At 45.2% G+C, this 22413-nt stretch overlaps 1 protein-coding gene across 1 annotated transcript; it reads right to left on the reverse strand.

Moving 5' to 3' along the window:
* Positions 1-536: 536 nt before the first annotated feature.
* On the reverse strand, positions 537-14710 carry LOC112081339 (xylosyltransferase 2). The gene is made up of 11 exons (XM_024147756.2): positions 14556-14710; positions 9050-9581; positions 8328-8503; positions 6795-6997; positions 6068-6148; positions 5124-5340; positions 4630-4806; positions 4240-4496; positions 3823-4018; positions 3217-3550; positions 537-2960 (listed from the first exon to the last, which is right to left on the reverse strand). Exons 1-11 carry the CDS (start codon positions 14685-14687, stop codon positions 2632-2634), a joined length of 2634 nt encoding a protein of 877 aa, XP_024003524.1. The 5' UTR covers positions 14688-14710; the 3' UTR covers positions 537-2631.
* Between the last annotated feature and the right edge of the window lie 7703 nt (positions 14711-22413).

Raw genomic sequence — 22413 nt, forward strand, 5'->3', positions numbered from 1 at the left:
ATACTGATGCTCCTGGCAAGAACTATAGCCACCTAGGGGGATCATTTCCGCAGAGTCGAATAAAAATTTAAAGCAAATCGTTCCTACTGGAAGCGGACACGGAGGTGTACTATAGTATTTATGAAACCATGTCAACCCTGTGCGTTGAAGTGGAGGACGTGCATCGTGTTCAGCACCATGGTGAGCGCCTTTCTTCAAACGCAAATCATCACGTGTCTTCTCTTTGGGATTACTGCGAATTAGCTATATACTTTTGAGGGATGGATGAGGTATATTTTGAGTCATATCCTAAACCTGCTTTTAAACTAGTAATTGTGGCCGAAATAATATATTGTATATCAATAACTAATTTCACACGTGAACACACGACTCCTTAATGATTATTGATACTATCCAGCCTCTCTGAGAGCCTTGGGAACCTGCTAAAATAATCCCATAAAGCACTGATATTACTCACTAACAGAATACATTCCATTCAGCTATTTGAATTCAATCAACTAGTCAAAAACGAAATACCCCAAAAAAGCAAGACTGAACAAGATTATATATTTTTTATTCGTTTAAAAAAAATTGATTGTGCCACCAGTCAACCTGTTGCCATGTTTTACCAGAGGCGTTCTGTGATTGGCCAGCACTCCCCTCTCCAGTCCAGCACTGTCATGCCTCAGTCAGGGAGCCAGTGCCATTATGTCATCATTATCAGAGTGAGTCATGAGTGGGCTGTGGGGTGATACAGCATGGACAGAAGTGACATTGAATGAAGTGTGATGTGTCCAAATAAAATACAAGAAGTGGTTTTCAATAGTTTGACAGAGGGGTTGATATTGGATGGACAAATATATATTTCTCAAAGACTAAAATATGAATAACCTATTCCATTTACACTAAACGGTGCTCTGCTATTCTTTCTGTTAAATGGAAGCTTCACTGAAGCAAGTGTGCAAGGGAAACAAGGTCACTTGTAAACTCAGTGGCAGAGACTGAAAAAAAAACAAGTAGGAGTTTCAGCCAGTTTAGTATTAAAACATTACAATTAAAAACAAAGGTATAGGGAAGGGTTTCAGAATTGTCTAAAAAGGAAATAAGTGCAAGTCTTGAAGCTATTCTCCTATTATAAACAGTTCATATTAACAAAGTAAAGGCAGCTTTGATTTCTTAACCAGACCGTGAAATAGTCATGTTGACCCCTCTTGGACGGGAGTTTCATTGTTGTAGAAATGCTTATGGACAACCAGTAACATTAAAGTGGTAGGTAGATGACAGAAGAGTCTTCACTTTGTTGGCATACAGAGCATAGACCACATGGACAGTACTGCACTGCATATACACTGATACAGAAGAGGCAGCTAGCCCAGAGCCGTGTATTTAGAGAGTTGGGCCAACGAGGTTTCTGCATTATGATGTATTTGCATGACTGTCTAGTATTAGAACAATATTCTAAAAGTTTGCCTAACTCTAAATATATGGCTAGGCCTATATAGCATAACTGTGACTAGACCAATTGAAGCGATGTAGTCCACTGTGAATATGATGCCACACTGGAGAGCCAGGCCACTGTAGCCTAGAATATTACCCACATCAGTTAGGCACTTCCTCTGACACACAAAACCCCTGGTGGCATTGCTTTGCAGTGATAATGGACAACAAAGACATTTCACATCTCAATGTTCACGAAACAAACAAAACAAACATTTAAAAACATGATATGTCACAGTAAACAGAACTCATGAGAGAAGAGGACTCTCTCCCAGCTGGTAACTCAGAACATGATTATTCTTCCTCCTCCAGGTGAGCCAGCTGGGTCAGATATGTGATATGATAGTGACGCCGCAACGTTCTAGCAGCACTTTTATACAAAAGATATGTAAGTGAAGAGGATGCCATGTCACCATTGTGACGACCTCCACCTTGACCTTTTAAGCTCCTAATCCTCCTCCTCGTCATTCTCCAACTACTGATCGACGCTGTCCTGTGTAACCTTAGTCTTACAGTAAAGTGCACTTCCTCCATCTGCTGCTGCTGTTCTGATAATAATGCTTGAAAATAAGCATGAAGATACTAGTCCAGAGGACCCACTGGCCTCTGACAACAATACAACACAGCATTTAGTCACTGTCAAAATGTTGGCCACTGCTTTAAATTCCTTAAAGCAGAAGAAAACTGTGCATTGAACAGAATTCAAACATATGCGGGTGGGGTTCTCCTCTTTCCAAAGTTCTACCCAGACAGACCCTGAATGAAGACTTATATGCAGACAGATAACATAACAGAAATTGTCCATGTAACGAGCAATGACGTTCGAACACAAAAAAAACTTTGTCTTGCAGTCTTCGTGTGCAAATTTCCAGCACGTATCTCCTCTGAAAAGAGCATGTAGCCTCTAAACTGGGAGCATAGCCACTCCTCAGCGTATGTAGGGAGAAGCCGTGTCTATTTATGTGCCTTATGATTTAGCCTTAGAGACCAGACCCCACTCTCCCCTCAGAGCTCACACATCCTTCTCTCTCTTCTCAGGGCTCACATATCCTCCCCTCTTCTCAGGGCTCACACATCCTTCTCTCTCTTTTCTCAGGGCTCACATATAATCCCCTCTCCCTCTACTGTAGTCCAGCATGCCTCCTGTCCGGGGGGCTACCTGATCCGGCCGTCACCTTTGACAGGGCCAAGTTCTGACTTAGGGTCTGGGGCGAGGGAGCTCCAGGTGGACTTGGTYCAGGGGCCKAGGGAAGGGCAGGYGCCCGGGGAGGGCAGGGTGGAGCACAGGTCCCCGGTCACCCAGAAGGCCCCCACGGTGCGGTCCACCCAGGCTTCCAGGGGCTTGCCCACCAGCTGGGCCCTCTGCTGGGCCTCCTGCAGGGCGGGCTCCTGCGGGGGCAGCTTCAGAACAGATCTCAGCTGCTGGAAGCCCTGCTCCAGGTACAGGTTGCCTGGTGGCCCCGCGTGCAGCCAGCTGTCCTCCTCTGGATCAGGCAGGGTGGCAGAGAGAGGAGGAAAGGGAAGGAGAGGACTGTTAGGGATCAGTTCACAACATCCTCATCTGATACATGAATACATACTGAGAGTCTTCCAGTGACTTGAATACGGAGGCTGAATGGCTGCACTGAATCAAACAGAACACCAAAGGGGCAAACTACCCTGAACTACACTCCCATTGGAACCACTTCACTTCCTGGTAAAAAGTAATGAACTACCAGACCCTCAAACCACCAGGCTCACCTTGGCGTAGTGGCTCTCGTCCTTTGAAGGCCAGGGGCATGACGAGGAAGCGAGCCTTGGCCACGCACTCCCACAGCCTCAGCACCTTGACTGTCCAGGCCCCGGGGCGGAGCGGCCGCTGCAGCGGGGGCTTGTACTGCGTGTACTCTGCGTCCACATCCACACTGATGTCATAAGATGCCGCCACCGTCTGGGCGGGGTCGATCCACACAATGGTGGCAGTGAGGTTGGGCCCCCGAACCCACTTCTGTACCGCCACCGGCTCGTCCAGCGGCCCGATCACACCGCCGAAGTTCCGGAAGATTCTCTCCTTGGGGTCCCACTCTGTGCCCACCTGAGGGGGAAACATAAGCACAGACATTTCACATCAATGTGGTAGGGCAGTCTTGCATCCTTGTTGTCCTATTGGTATTCTAACTTGCTCATTTGTATCCAACATCTAGTCTACAGTATGTACTGGTATTTCGACATCAAACTAGGTCCACAAACTTGTTCACCCGTAGTCTCAGCCCTTGTCATACACCACTATCTAAACTGCAACAGCCTTGACTGCACACAATACCCATAGAAATACAGATAGACATATGTATCTCAGCTCCCACCCACCTCCAGGTTCTTGAGCCTCTCAAACTCCCTGAGGTTGTTCTCCAGCTGCATGGTGGCCTGAGGCACGGCCCACACCTCCACCGTTTCCCTGACCCTTGACCCCACCTTCTGCACCTCCTGACGGACCAAGTAGCCCTGGAAACGCTCATCGTAGAAATACAGGTGCACCGACACCGGGTAGCCTATTGGCTCATACCTGCACAAAAGGAGGAAGAGATATTTGAATAGACAATATGTGATGGTCAAATTAATTGAGATATCTTTTTAGTGTGTACATCAATAATTAAACCCAGACTTAAGTTGTCCTTCTTTTGAAGAAATCAATCTATTGAGTCTCAACTAGTCCAAGTAATAGTAAAATCTTCCACTCTGAATCTACCATTTGGAAGAATTGTAGTATTCAGGGCAGGGCCTCACCTGCAGGTCTCCAGGCTGGTCTGGCTGCTATCCAGGCTCCTGAGGCCCAGGCGGAAGAAGGAAGAGTAGGCCGTGAGGGCCACGTCACTGAGGGAGTCCACACCGTCCGCCCGCTCAAACAGGCTTTCCCAGTAGGCCTTGATGGCCACTGTCCCTGGGGCGTAGTGTCCATACAGGTGGGTGTCCAGGATGTCTATAGCCTCTTGGTTCACCATGGACTCAAACTTTCGGGCAAAGAACGTGGGCCGGGTCAGTTGCTGTGGGGGAATAAACACATGAGAATCAAGGTTAAATACTACACTTGTTGGCTGAGGAGGTGTGCAGCAGATAAGGACACTCAATTTGAACTCTCATGATAGGTACAACAGTGCCCCCTGCTGGCTGGCTGACCTGTATCCTGACGAGGTCCTGTGGTTTGAAGTCATTGGGAGAGCAGCCGCACCAGTCCACTATGTGTTTGTACTGYCACTTACAGCCCAGCTTCCTGTTCCAGTTGGTAACACGCAGGTTGTTGTCCACCAGAGAGTCACACATGTGACTGTTCCCCAGCACTGTGTGGAAGAAGGACTGGAACAAAGAGGGATTATATTAATATTTCAAACACCGGGATGTGACATTACTGGAAATAGAATTGCAACATTTCACCATCTCCACAGAGATTCCTGAACAATGAAGACAATCCAGACATGTTTCAAAACATAAAATCAATACTTTTGACTCGTGTAAAACATTCAATATTAAGATATGACCTCAACCAACCCACTTTAACTGGCAGCTAAACTCTGTGACCCCCTCTTCAGTCTAGCACCTCTACTGCCCAGAGAGTCTGTGACTTAAGCAGTCACATTGTCATCTTCACCATTGTCATTTCCCCTGTCCATTACCTCAGCGGGGAGCAGGGCGTAAGTGTAGAACTGTTTCAGGCCCGCCACCAGCTCATCCTGGGAGTTGATGACATACTCTACGAAGCGCCTGGTGAGGGAGAACCAGTCAGAGCCCCCAGACACCTCCAGGCCCTCTGGGATGGTCCGCTCACCCAGCCGCCACATGTGGTTGTCACACTCATGGAACAGCCGGTCCAGACCCTGTTTCTTTATGAACCTGGAGGTCACAGGCAGTGTTCGTTTCATCAACAACTGACAGAAGATTGTCCAATCATAAATATGCATGCCGTTGCATAATATAATGCAATATTCTCATTGATCTTTCAGTTGCGCATTCTGATTGAGCTGATCTGCCTGGCCCTCCCACACACACACACACACACACACACACAGCTACCAGGCGGCCACTTCAGTCTAGAGTTTTAAACCGATAACTAAAACTAGGAAGGATGAAATTACTCAAATTGGTAATTTTAGTAATAGTTAAAGCTATTTTAGTCAAAAGACTAAATCTAAAATAGCTGCCAAAATTAACACAGCACAGGGAAGGACAGTGATTAAGAGTTATTCATTTATCTAACCACTACTTTACAAAGCAAGTTCATTGACAACCTGTTGCCTTGTTTCCTAACTTCCGCAATAATAACTGATCTTAAATAGTTTGTCAGAGAGCTGTCCTTGACTATATGGGAAATAAACATCAAACAGAAGCTTTACATCATAATCATCATTCCTTTCATTTTCCCTTCAAACATCTTAGTCCTGTCCTCCAATATGAAAGCTTAACCATTACATCATACTGAGTGAAGCTAAGCTCGATGAGAAGAGCAGTGGAGGAAAATCTCATCCYATGTGAGCCGTGTCAGACACTAACAGTGAGAGCCAAGTGTGTCAGACAGACTGACGAGGCTGTGAGTCAGAGGTTTCCTAACTAAGCTCCCTACCTCGCGTTCTCCCGCCCATGTGACTTGAGGAAGTTCTGGTCTCTGTGCTGTGACAGAAAAGCCACCAGTTCATCGTTGGTCCTGCCGGAAGGCGATAGGCCGWGGAGAAGACAGAAAGAAAGGAGTGAAGGAAAGAAGAGAGGATTAGGTTGGGAATAAAACGCRGACTGGAGCGTGGRGCGAGGAGCAGYGAAGGGGGGACGYTGACTTTCCATGGGTGGAATTAGCCACTSKCGGCAGGATTTMGGAGGCAGCGGCGGCTCCTCRGTGTGCATTTATTCCCCCCTTTAAACCCTGGGATGGTTCAGGAGGATTGGCCACTGCTCTGGAAGCAGCTCAGAAGGACCTCAGAAATCCACCCCAGAACTGATTGACAAGAAAGAGGCGATTTAGCAGTCTGTCTCTGTGCATCAGTGACCAAAACAGTCCATGACAGCATGGGCTTTCATCTAGAAGGAACCGTGGCTCTCCTTTATCTTGTAGCTATAGGAGTCAAAGTCACTGCAGGTCAACAGAATCATTTTATCAAAAATCGCAGAGTGAAGTGAAACCAAAAAGCTCCAGCACAGATGAAAAACGACAAATCCAGAGCATGTTTCTTCTAAACAGACTGAGTTGTGTGGTAGGAGGAATACAGTCTTCATCACACATATGTCAATTAACCATCATAAACATTAAACAATAGTTTCAAAGCCCATCATATGACAGTGGTGTTGTGGTCACTGACCTGGTGGGGAAGTCAGTGGCACTGAGGTTGATGAAGAAGTCCCAATTCCAGTCCAGCATGGAGAGCAGGTCCTGCATGCTGCGCAGGTAGGCCTTCAGCAGGCTGGCACCGCCCCAGATGGTCACCATGCGCCAGGGCGTGGCACGCACATTGGGGTACTGCTGGGCGATCTGCTGCACCTCCCGATGCAGGTAGTTGGAACGCTGGGGGGGGTTAGGAGACAGAACGTTTACATGCACAGTAATAATCTGATATTAAACTGATTATGGCAGTTGGCAGATTAWGCATTAGTCACGTAAACACCTTACTTATCGGCATAAGGTCAAAATCAAAGTAAGCATACACCGATTAAAACACCTGGTTTTCTGATCAATCTTTCAAATTATTAGGACATGTAAACACCTTAAGGTAACAATCTGCCTACTGCCATAATCAGTTTCATATTGAAATATTAGTGTGCATGTAAACATACTCATTAAATCAAAAACATGCACGTGCATAGAAATCTCCTGGTATGAAATAGCTGTAGGTTCTTCTGGCAGCAGGACACGAAGAAAGAATGAGAAGAACTCAGCTAAGAGGCTACTTCCAAACCGTAAAGAAGAGGATTAATCATTCAGAGGGAACGATGGATGGGGGGGGACTGCAGCAGGGTTGGTGACAACAGGCCCGAGAGATCAGATTCTTGCATTGAGAAGAGGAGCAGGTAGAAAGTATTGTGACAGGGCCCAGCTCCAGGCTAACACAGGGAGAGTGTGGCCTGCTGTGCTGGTACAGAGACAGAGAGACAGAGAGCGAGAGGGCTGCCTGGTGGAAGTACTCCAGAACAGCCTGACCTGCTTTCCATCCTGTCCCATCCCTCAAGGCGCCTGCCTACCCGTCCCAGTGAGAGGAGCGATAAGGTGGTGGGCCTTTAGCGTCTAGTGWYGTCTCGACAGTGGGAGCCCATTGACTCCTCATTTATCAGTGCTTTCCCTTCTGCAGTGTTAAACTGTTGCTCTGAGCTCTATGGCTCTGCAGCTGTGTAGACAGCCACCTCTTAAAGCTCCCACAGTAACCAGACAAACCCCTCTATCCTGTCTAATCCTCCAAACACTTCCTTACTTMAGGGTTATTTTAGACTCTACTACACACGAAAAACAGTGACCTTATCAAGCATGCATGAGTCAGCGACATCCTCCAGGTTAGAGCTCCTGCCAGCATATGAGAACCAGAGAAGCAATTCCAAATATCATGGCGTCCTCATAAGCTAACAAGGAACGTGCGGAGTACGATAAAGCATAAGCTTAATCTTACCCCCTCTGTATCTCCTTTGTGTGATAGTTGCTTGAATTCAACCCTCAACTGAGCCAGCCAAACCAGATCATCCCAATGACAAAATACAATTTCCAGCCATAAGAGACTTTATGGTGCATCTAGGGAAGTTCAAACTAAGTAATGCTTTTTTGTGKACGTRTTTTATTGGATGTTGTTATTCAAGATMAAATCCTTCTTGAAGCCATCACAGTAGTGTGTATGTCTGCCAGTAGTTACCTTGTCCACYTGGATGTAGTAGAAGTGGTCTCGGTGGTATATGGCTTTGATGAGGCGTTTGAGCTGCCTGATGGCCCGGCCGTGGACCACCAGGACGAAGGCCACCCTGACCGGGTTCTCCACCTTGGACAGGTCATTGTCCAGCTCATCAGCTGTCTGGACCGGGCTGGAAAAACCTGGGAGGAGGACACCATTTTTTAAATGTAACCTTTATTTAACTAGGCAAGTCAGTTAAGAACAAATTCTTATTTACAATGACGGCCTACACCGGCCAAACCCAGACAACGCTGGGCCAATTGTGCGCCGCCCTATGTGACACCCAATCATGGCCGGTTGTGATATAGCCTGGATACAGCCACAACACAGGATGAGAGAGGATCATGGGAATGAGTCTCTGCATACAGATTCTTTGGATGATACACATGGGACTGATTAACTGTCCAATAATGGAAAATATATAGTCCTCAAACCCCTGAAAATATGCTATCTGGGGGGGGGGGTTTGAGGACATCTATTTACATTAAAACAAGAAATGGAACTGCAAATGTAATATTCATGCACAAATTTAGTCTTGTGGAGGCACTTCAAGACACAAATAAAAATGTACCAGGGAGAAAAAATATCCTATAGATCATTAAGAGTCTGCAGTGTGTGGTCTGTCTGGATGTGCTGTTAGTCTCTGATCTCTAGAGGAATGATGGCTAGGTAGGGGTGTGTCTCACCGTGCAGCGGGCAGAACTGAGGCAGTGCCCTTGGCATGAGCTGCCCGGCCTGATGCTGGCACACAATGTTGGCGATCTCCTGCCGGCACTGCCGAGAGCCAGCGCGGTGCAGGGCCGACAGGGCGTCCTTGCCCATGATGTCACACTTGGGCACAAAGTCGCTGCTGGGSGCTTGGGGCGCCCCCTCCACGCTGCCCGGTTCCCCTGGCATGYCTGGAGGGGGTAGTCTGGCCGCCCCCTCCCCTCCYCRCCGGGWATCAGTGAAGTTACGGCTGCTGGAGGGGTCATGGGGGGGAACGCCATCAACTGCTAACCCCTGGCCCAGGGGCACCTTCACCCTGATGGTYTGCTTCCCCCGGCGCTTGGTGCCCCTCCGGAGGGCGCTGGCGGCCGTGGCCCCCGTCCTCTCCAGCCTGCTGTTCCATCGGGCCCCGCTCCTCCCAGACAAGGCGTTTTGTCTCTCCCAGGCCACCGCCTCCCTTTTGGGGTCCTGGCTGTTGTGGTCAGGTAGCTTAGACCGCCGTGTTTTCCTCTGGGGGGGGGGGTAGAGTTAGCACAGAGAAGATTCTCATTCTCCTTCTTTCCTGTCAATACACTACACAACATACTGGGACCAATCAAATTATTAGGAATAGTGTTTGTGAAATGAGGAGATGATTCACCCTCTAAGAACGAACAAAACAACAAGTCGACAACAGAGCAGGAGCACCAGAGGCGAGATGTGTTTACAGTGTGTGTTGTTTCTGCTCTGGGTTATTTTTAGCCTCTGCCTTTTGTTGAAGTGATCAGGGAAAGACAGAGTTCAGAAAAGGCACAACATACAGGTGGGTAATGAAGGCAGTGATTCACCGCAGTGACCTCAATAAACCTCAGTCAGACCCTGGGCACAGTACAGAGCACACAGCGCATGCATGGACCGTACACATTCAGTTACACCACATGAAATTGGACATATGCTGACATCTACAATGAGAGTCCTTATCAGACCACTAAGGGGAGTGTGTGTATGTGTGTGTGTGTGAGAGACAGAGAAGTCCTCTGATGTGTAATTAGTGAGGCTTGTAAATGGGCAACGACAGGCAGGCAGGGGGAGCTGGAGGGTTACCACGCTCTGAGCTGCCCAATAAGATCACTGTCGGCCAGGGGCCAAGTGGCCTTATCAGCAGCCACCCCTGCAGTCCCAGGAGCACTCAGCGCTGCCCACTTCGGCACCCAGCCCTGAGCCCCTGCCGCTTCAACTGTACAGTGCACAGCAATGGCCCTCCACCATCACTAGGACCAGTGCTACCTAGGGAGGAGGGGATGTATGCATGTGAGGATATATGTGTGTGTGTGTGTTTTTGGGGGTGGGCAGGGACACATTAATTCGGAGCAACTCACATCACAAAAAACCATCATGACTCTTCTTGCTCTAACATGCTGACCAGACCGGACTCATCGCGTGCGCCGCAAAATAAATTTAGAAATCCATGTTATTAAATTATTGCGCGCGCCAACGAGCGTCTGCGATGCCAAGGGCTAAAATAGAAGTCATTCCTATTTCTGACGCAGATCGCGCTGAAAGTCTTGCCTCTCCCATCTCCTCATTGGTTTATAGAAGCAGGTACCCACGTGCCATCTCCTCATTGGTTATACCCACGTGGGTGATTGAAAGACGAACTGTTTTGCCGGTAGTCGTGGTAATACTATGAAAGTGTAGATGCGATCACCATATAAGTTCAACGATGAAAAAGCCTGGAAGGAGGAGAGATGACTAAAAACGATTCGGTTGGCAGTTTTATGTGTGGATTAATTTGTCGGAGTAGAGGACCTTGTGCAGTTCATGTAAAATAACTCAATGTTTATATCCCAGGACAAATTAGCTAGCAACAGCAAGCTAGCTAAATAGGACAAATTAGCTAGCAAGTGCAAGCTAACTAGCCATACATGTTTAATGCTTTTCAACCTGTCCCCAAATTAATGTCAGTGGTTTGTTTTGATATTTTAACCTGCGTGTCGTGATCGCGTTTGGTGTAGGGGGACAAAATTAATTTATGCACGATGGCGCACGGGTTTGGGTTCCGTGTATGGATGCGTCGAAAGAATCAAACCCCCAGCTATTTTCACTTCTGACAGGAAAATATCACAGCTTATTGGAATTGCACAGAAAGGCCCCAAAATATGCACCCGGAGAGTGGACAGAAAAACAGGGAGTGGGCCCTCGCCACACGCCGCTGGCACAGAGACAGACCAGAGCAGACTGTGGGAACAGAGGCTATGGCCTGGGACAGACAGCACAGGGAGCTAGACCAGTGCCAGTCAGCCAGACCAGTGCCAGTCAGCAGCCAATCCAAACAACACAGCTACTGATCACTCAGTGGACCACAAATGGTGTTCCAGTTTAAAAAAGCATTTGTCGACAGTGATATTACAGCCCAGCCCCATTGAATGTGTTTTGTGTCATGGAGTCTATTGAAAAGCATCACATAGGGCCCCAAAAAATAGTTGAGTTTGGAGAGAAAAGTCCATATTTTAAAAGACTGTTACTCTACTGGTGGTTCACTGGTTCAAAACTGCTACCAAATTGTAAGTGGACTTATCTGGGCAATGTTATGTTATCATATTGAAAAAAAAACACAGCCATTTCAATTAAATTCCCTATTTTTCACACTTTTTAATTAACGCCCTCACGTCAGAAATGCTTCAACCCAAAGGCGGGTTTTTCTTTTCTTTTTTTCGTTCTAATTAGTTGAAGCCATATCACTGCCATCACCACCATGTGAGGAGAGAGGACCAGCACGCCCCAGCAGCTCTTTATGAAGCCACTGACTGGGGACGACTGAACTGAGTGTGCGGTTTTCTTCACTTCTTCTCAAGTCCTTTTCTGTGGGGGCTATAATAGGATGCATGTGGTTGTGTTCACACATGCACAGCAAGCAGCCAGCTTCTGATTAGAGCAGATGTGAGTTATATCGAGGCCACTGAGCAGAGAGGGATTCAGTCCAATCACTCAGCCCTACATAGGCCCCAACTCTATACCCACTCACTCAAAAAAGGGAGTGCCACTGCTATTGTGTTAAATAATTGTTTTCCCATTTCAGTCATTTAGCAAACACTCTTATCCAGGGGGACTTACAGTAGTGAGTGCATACATTTTTCATACTGTTCCCACTTGGGAATCACGTTTCAAGCGCCATGCTCTACCAACTGAGCCACATGGGAACTGTAAAAATGCCTCCTCCAGCCTCCCAATTACCTAATTTATCACATGATTTACCTAACAAAAAAGTATGTCAGGTGTAGGTATAAGATTCAAAATGATGTTGCACCATTGGGCGGTGGGAGCGTATACATGTGCCTTTGTTTAGGCTGGCTGACTAAGGACTGAAGTGATAGCAAGAGCTGGATGCATCCTCATGACATGAACATGGAGAGTAACATGTTTTAAAGCAATCTACTAGAGGTCACAATGGGAACATCCTGCTCTCAGAGGGATCTCATGTCATGTCACATTTCCTTTTTACACTGTGTCCGTCCAAAGGGAAATGCATTCATTGCATCTTGGCTGTTATTGATTCAGACAGATTATGTAATGTTCCTACTGGTCCAAGTAATAACATCTTCTTGATTTTTGAGAAAGGACGTAACATAGAAACACAATAAGCAGAGAATGGCTAATAGTGGGTTTGCTCCATGAAATAACATAGATTTAAACCATCACCAGTGAAACACAGAGTCCAGACACAGAGTCCAAAGAGTCCCAGAGCAAACCTATGCACAGTACCTCTTCTGGGCCCCTCCTTAGATGCTTCCTCTCCCTCCAGGTATCCACAGCTCAGTGAGACAGCTCTATGTGACCACCCGAGCCACGGGCTGTTCACCACGCTACCATCCAGGTGCATCAAAGCTGGGACCGAGACAGAAGCTATTTTTCAGTCTCGAGGCCATCAGACTGTTAAATAGCAATCACTAGCCAGTTACCACCCGGTTATTCAACCCTGCACCTTTGAGGCTGCTGCCCTATATACAAACACATGGAATAAGTGGTCACTTTAATAATGGACCACTAGTCACTTTAATAATGTTTACATACTGTTTTACTCATTTCATATGTATATATTGTATTCTACTGTATTTTAGTCAATGCCACTCCGACATTGCTCATCCTAATATTRATATATTTCTTAATTCCATTCTTTTAGATGTGTGTATTGTTGTGAATTGTTAGATACTACTGCACTGTTGGAGCTAGGAACACAAGCATTTCACTACACCCGCAATAACATCTGCTAAATATGTTTATGTGACCAATAACATTTGATTTGATCAGTCTGGAGGGTTACGCACACACAAGTAACATCATGAAAGGCAGAGCGGGACTTCCGACTCTTTCAGCACACATTCCTGAAGCGGAATCTGTATCAATGCCTCAAATGATAACTAAATGCAAGCCCCCGGGGCTAAATCTGTTGACAGCTCACAGTGACTTTATTTGAAGAAGAAATGGGATGTTCCAGGCCACTGCCTCTAGTAGTGTTCCAGGTGTGCATGTGAGATTGGAGAGCCAAGATTCCCATGGATAAGTATGTTACAGGTCGGTTCAGACGCTCTACTTCAATGTGCTTTAGAAAATATAGACCAAATTGACTAAATGTGTTGTTTACCTAGAAATAGTTCAGGTGTAGTTTTATACTTGGAAAAGTCAATTACTATGCTTATATCAAGACCAATAAATGGTGAATCAAACTATGAGAGTAAATGACTAAGATGACTATGGTATGCAATGGACCATGAGCCAACTCAGATAACTTGGTCCAAGGATGATAAGTAAAGATGAGCCAGAGGGAAGCACGACCGCACATTCCATACGCTCGCTCCAACTCGTTGCATGTCATAAATGTACATTATACTGGCTAGTCTTGACACCTACTTTGAATATTCACCGAATCTATTAACCCAGTTGGCAAGCCCGATAATCAACTTCGCCATGTATTTCCGTTCTCTTCATCACTACACGACACAGTCACACAATACTAATTGAAGTGACAGTCGCAGAACCAATCAACATTCATCCAAGGACATGCCAAGTCACAACAGAATGAAATGAGAGCCTAAACAATGCGACCTGTTTTTAAATATTTGCTTGCTAGCTGGTTGGCAGATTACAACACAATGACCTCATACACAAGTTCTTATGAGTAACGTTACACTCAGGAAACGTCTAACCTGAATTATGGAGACAGGTTGGCCAAAMAAGTGGTTTACTAGTCTGGTGTGGTTTATCTAGCGAATTGTTTTAAATGTGCAATTCTAGCTATAATAAGCGGAATAAGCTTACTAATAACTAGCTTTGGTTAACTACAGTATATTTACTGTAACGTTAGTTAACTACAGAGTACTAGAAACAGCTAGCTAACGTTTACGTTAGCATAGTACTGTACGCTAGCTTGCTAACTACCGCTACCAGCTTTACAGAGACCAAATCTTATTTTAACCAGCTAAACAAAGTCAAATTAAGCTTTCTTACCTCCGCCTCGCCCTCTTCGAGACTTCTCAGACTCCATACTACTAGCCCTTGAATCAGAAGAATCGTTAACGCGGCGGCAATCGCTAGTTTGTATCGTCGGAGGAGCTTCTGCACTCTGACGCTGGCCACCATTTTTCCAATTCTAGTTTACATGAGCGTTTGCTAGGGGAGGAGAGAAGCAAATCTGAGCAACGCGCACGCAACGTCATAGACTTGCATTTCCTCAGGTTAGAAGTTGTAGGCAGGCTACTGATTGCACATTTTTGGTTTAATTCTGAGTTTAAGTCTTATACAATACGTTTGATTATGGTTTAAAAGCATTTTTTTTTCAAGAATGTTATAGGTATACAGCTAGATAGTTCTATAGAAAATGTGTCATTTATATGATGAACATAATCAGAGACCCTGTGTGAAAAAGAACAAATACAATTAAAGCCTATCATCATTAGTAATAACATTGCATAGAATGTATTTAAATGTTAATACAAAATGCTATTTGCGTGTTCCTAATTACATATAAGGATGAAAAGTGCGGCCCTTTCTACAAAACGTTTTGTCAATACTCTTGTGGTTTATTCGATTATGAACTAGTATGATCATTATGAATCCTTTTTAAATRATAATGATAATCAGAATCTATAATTTTGTTATAGCTTGTAGCAGCTCAGTGCCATATCTTTAGCTACAGTGCCTTCGGAAAMTATTCAGAACCCTTGACTTTTTCCACATTTTGTTACATTACAGCCTTATTCTAAAATTGATTAAATAAAACATGTTCCTCAGCAAACTACACACAATACCCCATAATGACGAAGCGAAAACAGGTTTAGACATTTTTGCAAATGTAATAAAAATAAAAAACAGAAATACCTGTCTATATAAAGGTCCCACAGTTGAAAGTGCATGTCAGAGCAAAAACCAAGCCATGAGGTAGAAGGAATTGTCCGTAGAGCTCTGAGACAGGATTTTGTCGAGGCACAGATCTGGGGAAGGGTACCAAAAAATGTCTGCAGCATTGAAGGTCCCCAAGAACACAGTGGCCTCCATCATTCTTAGATGGAAGAAGTTTGGAACCACTAAGACTCTTCCTAGAGCTAGCCGCTCGGCCAAACTGAGCAATTGGGGTTGAAGGGCCTTGGTCAGGGAGGTGACCAAGAAACCGCTGGTCACTCTGACAGAGCTCTAGAGTTCCTCTGTGGAGATGGGAGAACCTTCCAGAAGGAGAACCATCTCTGCAGCACACCAATCAGGCCTTAATAGTAGAGTGGCCAGACGGAAGCCACTCCTCAGTAAAGAAACATGACAGCCCGCTTGGAGTTTGCCAAAAGGCACCTAAAGCCTCTCAGACCATGAGAAACAAGATTCTTTGGTCTGATCAAACCAAGATTGAACTCTGGAAGAAACCTGGCACCATCCCTACGGTGAAGCATGGTGGTGACATCATTATGATGTGAGGATGTTTTTCAGCGGCAGGGACTGGGAGACTAGACAGGATCGAGGCAAAGATGAACAGAGCAAAGTACAGAGATCCTTGATGAAAACCTACTCCAGAGAGCTCAGGACCTCAGACTGTGGGCAAAGGTTCACCTTCCAACGGGACAACGACCCTAAGCACACAGCCAAGACAACACGAGTGGCTTCGGGACAAGTCTTTCAATGTCCTTGAGTGGCCCAGCCAGAGCCCGGACTTGAACCTGATTGAACATCTCTGGAGAGACCTGAAAATAGCTGTGCAGCAACACTCCCCATCCAACCTGACAGAGCTTGAGAGGATCTGCAGAGAAGAATGGGAGAAATCCCCCAAATACAGGTGTGCCAAGCTTGTAGCGTCATACCCAAGAAGACTCGAGGCTGTAATCGCTGCCAAAGGTGCTTCAACAAAGTACTGAGTAAAGGGTCTGAATACTTATATGAGGATTGACGCTGGAGATGAATAAACAACGGACATGAAACAGAACAGGAACAGCGTCTGGACAGGGGAAAAATAACGACATCAATGCTGACACGGGGATCTGACCGAGGAACAAACAAATCAAATCAAATGTATTTATATAGCCCTTCTTACATCAGCTGATATCTCAGTGAACCTCTCGAGCCAGCTAAGGCGTAGAAGCCCGACAAGCCAGCTGAGGCACCCCCGGTTCCATCGGCGACGGCACCCGAACCCGACGTTGCCAACAAAAACAAGAACTCCCTGATGCTTCACATATTGGTGTCAGCATTCTGTGAGGATCAACGCTGGAGACGAGAAGCAAGTACAGGGGGTGAACATTTAATAAACAACAGACATGAAACAGAACAGGAACAGCGTCTGGACAGGGGAAAAATAAAGACATCAATGCTGACACAGGGATCTAACCGAGGAACAAACAGATAGGAGGGGCAATCAACAAGGCAATGGAGTCCAATGAACGCTGATGTGCATAATGATGGTGACAGGTGTGGTAATGATGGGGAGCCTGGGCCTCCCGAGTGGCACAGTGGTCAAAGGCACTGCATTACAGTTGCTAGCTGTGGCACTAGAGATCCTGGTTCGAGTCCAGGCTCTGTAGCAGCGTCCGGGTTAGGGGAGGGCTTGGCCGGCAGGGATGTCCTTGTTCCATCGCGGTCTAGCATGGAGGGCCGGGCGCATGCACGCTGACACGGTCGCCAGGTGTACGGTGTTTCTTCCTACACATTGGTGTGGCTAGCTTCCGGGTTAAGCGGGCATTGTGTCAAGAAGCAGTGCGACTTGGTTGGGTCATGTTTCTCGACCTTCGCCTCTCCAAGTGCGACTTGGTTGGGTCATGTTTCTCGACCTTCGCCTCTCTTCGCCAAGTCCGTATGGGAGTTGCCGCGATGAGACAAGACTGTAACTACCAATTGGATACCACGAAAAAGGGGTAAAAGTATTTTTTTTTTTAAATATTAAACAAAATGATAGGCAGGAGGAGCGTGAGCAGGCGTGACAACTTATGTAAATGTAATATTTCGTTTTTTAAATTTTTATAAATTTGCTAATATTTCTAATAATCTGTTTTTGCTTTGTCATTTTGGGGTATTGTGTGTAGATTGATGAGGGGAAAAAACGATTTAATACATTTTAGAATAAGGCTGTAACGTAACAAAATGTGGAAAAAGTCAAAGGGGTCTGAATACTTTCCGAAGGAACTGTACATGTAGCAGAGATGCAGTTTTGGACTCCACCAACAGGCTGTTCCCTCTCATTGCACACTATCCCATCACAGGCATCTCCAAGGTAAACTGTGACTACAACGCTGGAATGTGATGTCCTCCTGGCTGATTTGGACCCTAATATTGGGATTCCCAACCAAGAGAACTATTTAGGCTTCTTACTTTGTAAACTTTAAGATATTGTAAAGCGTGATGTTGTGTGAACGTAGTCAATAAGTTACATTTAATCAAATAAATAAACTATTTGCATTAGTGTGTTATATAGTCTGGTTGATGGTTAAGCCTATCTAGTCTGTCATGAAGAATACAAACTAGTGCATTTCTGAATGATTGATCAAGAAAATGCAACAGAAAAACCTTTATTGCATTGTCCCAACATTATGAAAAGGCTCCGGTGTGCTGCTATGAGTTCAGTGGCTACTTAATAACCAGTGTCAGCCAAGTTGCCTCCTTGGCGACTGCGCGCGCGTGTCTATCAACATCGTACAAGGACTGTTTGTTGTCCGGTGCCCGGCGACGTCACGGAATTTGAGAGCGCGACAGTGCTCTCAACAAACAGTCCTAGGACTCAAATACTGTGGCAAGTTAACCGACGTGAGTTTCCTTGAACCGACTCTTGTTTGGAGCTCGTCTCTCTTGCATTGGAATAGTACAAGGGATAAGGAAAATAATCAGAATCTATGATCTCGGTCCCTTTGAGGAAAACAGTCCCCTTTTACCCTCTGACTTCATGATCCAATTGGGTATAGATAGTCTATTCGCCAGAGATGTCCACCGCTGCAACTCCAACCACCCCCTCTCAGTTAACATCGGATCAACTCACGGTCATTGTGGCAGCATGTAAGTAAGATTTTAATCTCTCAAAATGTRACATTTTCCATGAAACTGATGGTGGCATTTGAGCATAGATCAGAATCAGATATAATCTTAGGCATATTTTTGTAATTAACCCATCTGTTATGATGAACAGGTGTATTGGCATGTCACTTTTGCCTGTTACATTAATAGCAGTTGTATGTGTTCATTAGTTTTCTTTGGACAAAACACAACTATTGTAAAGTTGTAGAAAACTGCAACACTGTAGCCTATGTGGACCACTGACCTATGCTATAGATCTAGATGGGGAGTCTGTTGCCTCAGCAGGTTGTTCACACCAGTGATGGATCCTTTTACTTCATCAAATCACTGCTGTGGTGGTGTGATAAGGAATATGTCGAATACACTGTTCGCCAGCTGCTATCACTGTAGATAGCAGCCTATTTGCCTACCATGTTAGATATGAAGCTTTCTATTTTTAGAACCTATCTGTATTATCTTGAAGCTGCTACTGTTCCTCTTGGACTTGTTTTGCATCAGAAGATGAATTACATGGTTGACTTCACATTTATATTTGATAGTAAATGAATTTGAAGTGTGGAAAATTGACTGCGACTAACATTACGATAGCCAATTATCCCTGTCCACAGATTGAAAAACATATTGTGAACAGCGTTCCATTAAATAGTCTACACAGTATGTCCACACAGCGTTTCAACTTAATTACCTGTGACCTGAGCAGGAAAAGCTCTGTCCCCTTGCAAACGCATATTACAGTGTTCTGAACACTATAATAAACTATTACTTAACATGAATTAGACTGGGGCATTACGTAATGTATCTTTTGTACAAGTGCATGTCCATTGTCATTTTGATGCATTGTTAACAGCGGGTGATGAGTTTTCTCTTCTCTCCTTTACTAGTTTCAGCTCTGGTGTTCTTTGTGGTGATCGTGGTGCTGCTGTCCATATACCGGAAAGAACCTCACTGCTGCAAGGACACCCATGGAGACATGGTAAGGACCTTGAGCTCTCTCACTATATTTTATTGAAAGATACAATTAATGGTTTGTAAACAAACCATAAATTAAAGTTAGGCACAATACAGAGTAGATGTGACTGAGGCCAAATGTACCATGCAAATTAAATGTAGCGCCATTAAGAGGTGTCACGTTTAATTTGCATGGCTATAAGAACAGGCCCAGAATAAACTTGATATGATAACTTTAAAACCATGCATTTGCATTTAATGGAATTAACAGTGCTTTGGCTATGAGCTCCGGCTTCCATAACTATCCCTGAGTGCCAAAGCAATCATGGGCCATAGTGTGTGGTCAGGCAGCATTGACAAATGCTATTGATACCTGCGCCAATCTTGTGATGTGTCAACACCACTACAATGAGAATATTACAAACAGATTGTTTAGCTAAACATTTGACTCAAAACATGTTGTATGAAAACATATGAATGGCTAACACAGGGCGGAGGAAAATCTGATCTTGACTGCATACAAGCATATCCTGCACAGCCTACTGGTAAATCTCACCCAGAAACCAGAAACTGGATACAATATTCAGTGTTCCCCTGAGTGAGGAACACAAACACTGGCACAGAGGAGGAGTCTTCTGTATCACTGTTGACCTCCTTTCCTCTCCCTCCCAGAGAATAGAATTTAGCAGACAAAGAGTATCTTATATGAATGGTACCATGATGGATGCCCAAAGTATGGAGGTTTATACATATCAATACTATTTAACAACTTCAAACTATGACCAATATTCAAGTCCCTAACTTGGTACAGGAAATAGGGAACAGGAAGTATAAACTCTCCATGGAGGTCAGTTTTCAGTTTCTGCCCATCCTCCATGTTTCCTCTTCCTGACCTGCGTCCCTGGGGTAGGGTTAGTATGTTATCTCTGGAGCACAGGGACACTACTCYCACCTTCCAACTCTTTCCCTTTCTCAGAGAGACAGGAAACATCAACATCTCCTTTGTCTCTGCTATGTTTGGCTCTGGCCTGAACAGATTAGAGAAAAGTTTTGCTGTCTCTTGTCAGGAATAGACAGGCTTGCCCTCTTGTACATGTCAGCCATTTTGACCTGCTGTCAGCTAGAGTAACCCACACATGACAGATCAGACAACATTGCTCGTCACTATTTCCTACCATATTGTCAGTGTGTGGAGTGGAGTCTAGTCTATATAGTAAACAGTGGGTGACAGGGTGTAAATATGGAAAGATCTTGGTGGGTATGGAGATGACCTCTGGGAACTGTACAGGTGACAAAGTGTTACTGGGTGAAAGAATACACAGCTAGCTGGCGGTGTGAGCAAAGTAAAAAATCAAGTTTCCTGATGATTTAAGTTGTTTTTTATATAGAAACAGATTTGTTGAAATCAGTTTGTTGTTTTTGGTGTCCTTGTTATGTCGTTTACACATTCCCTGAAATCCTATCCAGTCACCCATATAGTCATAGTGACTGGTTAACTGAGGCATGTTGCAGAAGAGGGTGGTTTTGTTACAAGATCATTACAAGGACACCAACTTGAAGGCAAGCCAGATTGTGAGGGAGGCTCACATGGAAAAAAGACTCTATTATTGTTTTCTATGGAACGTTTACTTTCCTCTATATGTGTTGTTGCCACATACCTTTCCCTGCTTCAGTTTGAATAATGGCCAGACCCTCCTGTGGGTGTTGGGGACAATGGCTCTCCTTCAGGTCGCGTCACTGAAAAAGGCACACTGCCGATGGGGTCCTCCCCCCACTTCAGCTCTGATTTTACACGGTTGTGCTTTTTCACGCTGGGTGAATCAGAGGCAGTAAACAAAAGGACATCTCCCCTTTTTATCCTGAAGACTTTTTTCGTCCCTTGAAAGTGCAAACTAGCGAGGGAAGGTGACCTTTGACATCAATGTTTCTGTGGCGTCTCTCTGTCACATGCTGGAGGGGTGGTGACAAAGGTCAAACTGCATCACTGGGAACGTGAGTGATGTCCCTGTTCAGGCAGGCATCAAAAACTGGCCCTGATGTTTTGAAGGTGACCATTTTGTCAATATGAACAAGCTTACTTCCCTATGCGTAATTTGCAGTGGGGGCAATTTTCCTATGTAAATTGCTACAACCGTTCTCCTACTCATCACGCATCCTAATTTTTATTTATTTTATTTGACCTTTATTTAACTAGGCAAGTCAGTTAAGAACAAATTATTATTTACAATGACGACCGAACCCTAACCCGGATGACGCTGGGCCAATTGGGACTCCCAAGCACGGCCGGTTGTGATGCTGGATTGAACTCTGTCAGGCAAAAAATTCCTTTGTTGTAATGCTGTGTATTGTCATCCAAATTAACTATGGGGGACATAATGTGTATTTGAGCATGCTTGTTAAGAGGAACCTGCTACAGTTACAAGGGAAGAGAGAGATGCTGAAAAGGTCACACTGTGTGGTTTCTTGCTAGGGACCCTGGTGACACAGTAGGACGCATTGTCCCCAATACAAAGAGACTCATTTAGGCCCAGGGTAATCACCTAGTTTTCCGGCAGGGCTTTTGAAGAATTCCAGCACCTCATACAGTGTGAGCCTGCCTAATCTTGTTTGAAATGGGTGGGACTGGGAGGAGGCACGGAAATCGTAGGGTGGTCGTCTTATAGGCTAGATCATTTATGGTATTGCTAAAACAGTCAGGACCAAGACGAATGAAACAAGGCATGACAATTGGTCAATGAGGCTGAAATTAGGGAATGCCTTCCTAATTGGGATGTTGGGCTAGCCTCGTAATTACCAGACTGATTACCACTGCGTTATCAAAACAGAATGTAAGCTCGCAAGACTTTCGGAATGTTGTACAAGGTTAACGTTGGGCAGA

The sequence above is a fragment of the Salvelinus sp. IW2-2015 genome, linkage group LG20 (assembly GCF_002910315.2).
Source record: "Salvelinus sp. IW2-2015 linkage group LG20, ASM291031v2, whole genome shotgun sequence".
Classification (NCBI taxonomy): Eukaryota; Metazoa; Chordata; class Actinopteri; order Salmoniformes; family Salmonidae; genus Salvelinus; species Salvelinus sp. IW2-2015.